This window comes from Anticarsia gemmatalis, chromosome 17 (genome assembly GCF_050436995.1).
Source record: "Anticarsia gemmatalis isolate Benzon Research Colony breed Stoneville strain chromosome 17, ilAntGemm2 primary, whole genome shotgun sequence".
Lineage (NCBI taxonomy): Eukaryota > Metazoa > Arthropoda > Insecta > Lepidoptera > Erebidae > Anticarsia > Anticarsia gemmatalis.
In genome coordinates, this window is record NC_134761.1 from 6025379 (window position 1) to 6032109 (window position 6731).

At 34.5% G+C, this 6731-nt stretch overlaps 1 protein-coding gene across 1 annotated transcript; it reads right to left on the bottom strand.

Moving 5' to 3' along the window:
* Positions 1–2437: 2437 nt before the first annotated feature.
* LOC142979785 (trypsin-like) lies at positions 2438–3435 on the bottom strand. The gene has a single exon (XM_076124956.1). The coding sequence runs from the start codon at positions 3392–3394 to the stop codon at positions 2579–2581; it is 816 nt and encodes a 271-aa protein (XP_075981071.1). The 5' UTR covers positions 3395–3435; the 3' UTR covers positions 2438–2578.
* Between the last annotated feature and the right edge of the window lie 3296 nt (positions 3436–6731).

Genomic DNA, 6731 nt, shown 5'->3' on the forward strand with positions numbered 1-6731 from the left:
TACAATATGTTGCTAACCCAACGTAAGTATAACATTTTAGTTGTATTGTGATAAAAGAAACTTATTTCAAAGTTCAAAATGCGCACGATAATTTTATTTTGGTACCTTTTTTCATCAATGTAAATAAAATAATAATAAAATAGTCATACATAAATCAAAAAGATCACGACTTGTTCCCACAGTAGGCGGAGACGAAAGAACACCTCTCAGTACGATCCTTACAAACTTCCCTTGCTTCATTTACATCCTAGGCAATACGAGGCATGCATTTTGTAACATGAAAAGTCGATTCAACATTGCAAACATAAGTCATGCCTTTAACAGCCAGTAATTGAATGAAACCTGTCAATTGTCTTCTAACTGAAATTCACTCGTAACTATAATATAATAGTTAGAATATGGTTGTTTTAGCCAATGTTCAATAGAACAGGATATTCGGCTTTGATATACGAAATTCACTGCTGTCGGTTGCAAGTTCTGATGCACTAATCGGAATTAATTGTGTGCTTTGTGTAGCTGTTTCCAGTTATCTACGCAGAAAGCTAGTCTTATGCATATAACTAGCTGACCCGCACAACTTCGTTTACGTCACATAAGAGAGATCGGGTAATAATTTTCCCCGTTTTTGTAACATTTTTTACTGGTACTCTGCTCCTATTGGTCGTAGCGCGATGATATATAACCTATAGCTTTCCTCGATAAGTGGGCTATCTCACACTGAAATAATTTTTCAAATCGGACAAGTAGTTCCCGAGATTAGCGCGTTCAAACAAACAAACTCTTCATAATATCGCTTTATAATATTAGTATAGATAAGATTTGGTTCCTATATTGTTACATTTTTCGTGTTACTAAAGATCAAGAAGGAACTACAAGCTGAGTTAAGAGATTTATAACAAGTCGAAGATATCATTTGGAAATGATTAATTATGATCTACTGCGGAGATATTCATTTTGGATATCGTCACAAGTTTTTTGTTATCATTTGGGTTATTTGACCGACGCATATTTATTCTCAGCATTCTTTTTTTTTTATGTGTCGTTATATTTTTCCAGCGATGCTATCACCCGGAATATGTCAATAGATTGAAATGTTAACTTAGATTTTCTCAAAAACAACGTAGTTAAGAAGTTAGGTGAAACCTAAAAGATTTGGCTACAGTTATGAAAATACAAAGGTATGTACATACTTATTATTATATAAGAAGAAATTATAACAAAGTCATTTTACAGGTAGGTATAATACATAAATACTCCTCTGAAGTAAAAAAAATATATGTAAAGAAAATAGTGTGAGAAACTTTAAGATGAAGAATATAGAACTTAGTTTAACTTCTTAATAAAACATTCAATCGGTTTAGTCCATGTCCGTAGAGCAATTGAACGAACCCAGATAGCTGTTTGGAATAATTTGTAGGAACAAGCTTCTAGGCACAAAACTTTAACAATAATGGCATCTGCTGAAGACATTCAGATACCGAGGGGCGAGCCAAGACCAAGAGAGCTTGTTTTAACTAGAAGAGATTACTGACCTATAGCGTGATTTTCCACTTTTCGCATTTACACACACACTCTATCGCACGTTCTTAGGAGCGTACAGGATTACGCGTGGGAAAGATTATTTTCGGACATGACAGATTATGAGCGCGGCACGTGGTCTAACCCCCCTTACCCGCGCGCTCTTTTTCGCGCGATTGTTTTTTTATGCGCGATAGAGTGTGTGTGTAAAGGGGGCTATCGATGAAGCCTGCCTTTGACTATAGAATTTGAATTTGCAGGTCTATAAATTTAATGTAACTGCCTCTGTGCTGCTGTCGGTTGTGTATCCAACTGATGATCACGGTTCCAGGTTCAATTCCCGGGTTGCTTACTTGGGTGTCGATAGTCCAAGGAGGTTAAAAATTCTTCCATTTATATTCAATGTTTAATGTTCGATGAGTAAGCGATACGATAATACCTACTAAATACAAAAATAGTTTGAGTAGACTTGTTTAATTTGGTTTCTTCCTATCACTTCTTTTCGCTTTATATCCGTATACTATTTTTGTTCCAAGTTTTTCCTTTGAGAGCAAATCTTTTCGATAGTAAGAATTTAAAACGAAAATTAGTGATATCGGTCAAGTGAGTTTAGTTTAGGTATATGAATTACATGATACTTATTTGAATATTATCCGTCATTACATAAAAGTTTTTTCAGATTATTATCACAATCAAATTGGTTTTGACCGGTGAAGTTAATAAGATAAAAGACATAAAACAATTTTCATTCTATGTAAGTAGGTACCCTAGCTATAGCTATAAAAATCCTCATAACAAACAATAATTTAACTATAGCAACATAGCAATAAAATATCCAGTTTATTCCCCCTCGTGCGGTAATTATATCCGCTACTTGTATAAGTTTAAAAAGTCTCCGTACGGGTAAATAAAAAATAAATTATATTTGCATCAAAGACATTTAATTAACCTTGTTAACAATTTGGAAAAAATATTAAATTGATTTTCGATTTCCGAATTCAAGTATTTAGGGAGCTCTGCTTTGTCGGTCCGAAAATGTTACCATGGAGCAACCAATCTGCTACAATCCCGTTTCTTTTGCAATAAAATTTCTAATAGAAGGGGCAGCTACATCGACGAATACCGGAGGAAATCCTGGCAGAGCACAAGGCACGCCGAAAGATACTATTCCAACTACTGTACCGCCTTGAACAGCTCCACCACCAGAGTCTCCCTTACATGGTCCTAGACCGCCTGCCTCAAAATCACCCCCACACCACATATTCCTCGTAATATATTTTGTTGCGGTCGTCCAACACACGTAATGGTTCACCACAGGAAACTTAACATGCAATAAACGATCCTCACCTGGCATTCCTATATCTGTTATTCCCCAGCCACTGAGCGCCACAACAGAATTGTCTTTCAGAGGTCTATGTTTCACGGGTAGTTTAACAGGCTTAATGACATCAGTAAACTGTATCGGATTCACAGTTTTTATAACAGCCGCGTCCGAATCAAACCTATTGTCTACTCCGTAATCAGGGTGTCGTACATATTTAGCCACAGGAATAACGGTGCCGTTCTTATGCCAATTGCTTCCTGCACGAACGATGGTTTTTTCGGGTTTGTCCGATACGCAATGTGCTGCAGTTAGGATGTATGAGTCACTGATAATAGACCCTCCACAGACAAAATGTTCTATATCATTAGAAAAACGTATTGATATTGACACTTGAAACGGATAGTCTTTTATATCTGCTTCTTGTCCCCCTACAATGGTATCTTCCGCTGTTGGAGATACATTTTCTTTCGCTGTTGGCACCCTGGTCAAGTCGAATGAAGTGGCTACACCAAATAATGCAACAAGAACAATATTGACCGTAAAAGCCATCATTGCTTTGTAGTGATATTGTGAAAAGTATATAATTATTATGATACTCCTGTGTTATATAGTCACTTTTATCGCCGCCTACAGCATTGTGTTTCAGGCATTTGAGAAAAAGATTCTAAATATTTAGCTTATTACATGTATGTCGCTATTTTTTATTGCTAACGCTTGTATTGAATTTGCATTCTAGCCAAGGTGGAATGTACTTGATATTTGTAACAAAAACTTTCAAAAATGTAAAATAGATAATCTGTACAATTTTATTATCTATACTTACATACATGCTTATCGTACTAAGGCATTACTGGAAGCAAAATAAATAACACACTGACATTTAAAATATACTGCCAAAATTGTTCCGACGACGCTCGTTATAAGTGCTGATCAGATTTTCATACAAAATTCCTAGATAACTAGCCGGTTGTCGGTATTCGATAGTAGTAGCAAATCGAGCTACAGTAAATACCTATACGATAATAATAAATATAGACAGATGTCTATATTTGCTACACTGCAGCAAGATCTTAATCCATATGATCACTGCCCGACTGTGATTGATTGCTCTATTAATGGCAAGTGACACGCAAGGTAGCAATATGAACAATATCTTAGTTGGTATGAATGGGGTCCAGTTTGGGTTGGGTTAGAAACAATTTGATATCAGAGATTTTGAAGGCGCCCATAGCCAGTTGTGCTCACCGGTCGGTAAACGATCTGTGGGTTAAGCAACCGTTGGCGCGGTCATTCCATAGATGGGTGACCGCATAGTGGTATTTGAGCTGGGCGTCGCCGTGCTTCGAAGGGCACGTAAAAAGTCGGTTCCGGCTGTTATCTACTAAGGTAACAGTCGTTAAGCCATGTCAAAGGCCTTCGGGCGGCTTGAACAACTTTGACACTAGGTTGACCACTAACCATACGATAAGAAGAAGAAGAAGATCAGAGATTTAAGTAATGTATGTATCAATACGAGTATCAAACTTTCAGATAATAATAAATGACTTTACACATGGGTTTACATATTATGGCTATAAATAAACCAATATTTAAATGCAAATAAAATATAAAATATAAATAAAATATAAATAAACCAATGTTTTAATGCAAATAAAAGTATATCTAGGGTATTTTAAATACCCATATGATTGATTGATAGATATTTTCTTGACTTATTTTCTTGAAATCGTAGATCATGCTAATAAATAAAACAATCATTAGAATCAAGAATATACTGAAATAGGAATATGAAACACGAGAGTTTCAAAGTTACTATTAGAAAGAAACAATTTGTTTTCGAGGCTTCCAAGTATTACAAAGTCATGCTACAGAGTACCAAACATTCCTGATGATGATGAATTTAAATGCAAAAACATTAAAAGCCCTCAGAGAAATCAGGTCAACAGCACAATTGATTGCTTAAATAAAACGTATCGAGTACACCACTGGCGCACACTTTTATTATTAAGTAACAATTTAAACTGTCTGCTGCCATGCATCCTTATTATGAAATAAACGATCCCATTACTTACGTCGCCCTGAAGGAAGTAGCTATTATACGTGTAGTTAGCATAGCGTGTGTTATATCAAGAAACGTGGACGCTGAAAATTTCAAGAAAAAAACATGGTTTAAAAAATAAATTGGCATAGATTACTATAGCATATTAAACGACTTTATTGTTTGGTTCTACAAAGCCATCTTTTGTTCTCATGTCTATGAATGAAATATTCATAAAACGGAAAAGATTCTATATCACTTCTATTTCTGTTTAATATTTATAGAAAATCAAATTTGTACCTTAATGGAATGGCTGTCAATATACTAATTTAATTTACCGACAACAAAATTGAAATCATTTATTCGTCTTTCTCCATTCGCGAAAATAAAAAAACCGATAAACACGGAAGGAAGCCTTCAAAAATCAAAATAAAAGGAATCGAGATAATTCGTGTGGATATGAGGGTATTTCCACACATCCAATTCACGAGTCCGTTTCAATCAAGTGAAAAATATATTCCAAGGAACTCTTTGTAGGTTATTGGTATGAAAAATGAGTTTTTCTTATAAGAATTTATTAAGGCTACATGGTGAAGGTTTGCAGGATATTAAACTTATGTCTAGACCAAGAGTGCGTGAGATTTTATGAGAGTCAGACGGTAAAGGCTTAGAGCGCACTTGCGGTAATTACTTTTGTCGTTACAAGCCACGGTTATGTCGGTGATTTACGCTGAGTAAACATATTATATTATTATGATATCGTTACAGCTCAACGATAAATCGAGGAAGTCATTCTAAGCCTTTCTTTAGTAAGCGTTTGATGTCAGTAGTGCCATTATAATTTGGGGTACGTTTTGAAACCTATTAATAACTAATCGAGCCTTGGAGATTCCATATTACTGAAATATACCGCATAAAAAACTATTATGATTCCTTTATTAAGTCTACAAAATAATATTACCATAAAAAATATTAATTATCTCTTTTTAATACCTTTTTATTTATGATCATTTAAAATAATTAAAGCTGAAAATAAATATGTTAATAATATAATTATATTTTGCTACGAAAACAAAATTAAATATTCTGCATTTACCATGAAATCTTAATACGCTTCATAATAGTAGAAATGTACAGAGCTATTTGCACCAGACGAGTATAGCCTCAGGCGTCGAGGCCAATTTTTAAATCATTTCACGCAGGAGGGCAAAAGCTCATTGCATTATTTTCTTTAATTTTAAGAAATTGTTGTCTGGGCCGACAGGCATGACAATTAGTTTTGATGCTTCAATAAAATTGAAGAAAATAAATATTAATGCTTGATTCTGAATTACTCAGACACTATAGCTTAACACGTTGTATTGTAACCACGGTCATTGTAACTTGACCGAAACGTCAAGCAAGTAACAATAATTTGTAATCGTGTTTGTGCTTATGGCATTGTTGATTCCGTATAAATTTAAGCGTTTGCGTAAGAATTGTGTAATTATTCCTACAAAAATTCTGTAGACAAATGCACAAAGTATCGTGTACAGCTACATACAACTAGATATTAAATTAGAAAAGAAACTCAAAATTATCTCACCCAAGACCGTAGTTATTGTTTGCCAAATAATTATTTCATAAAGGTATTACGAGGTGAATAGTAACCGTAAACCTTCCTACATTCCCGGATAAACAGAAAAAGCAATTACTTTATTGCCGAACTAATAGCCGGACTGCCCATCGATCATTTATTAATTGGTCCGATGCCAACTAGTAACGCCTCTAATATAATACGATACATTAGCCTAATAAGCTGTAATGTTGAATCACATATCTTTGTTATTTAAAATCGGTAATTTTAAATAA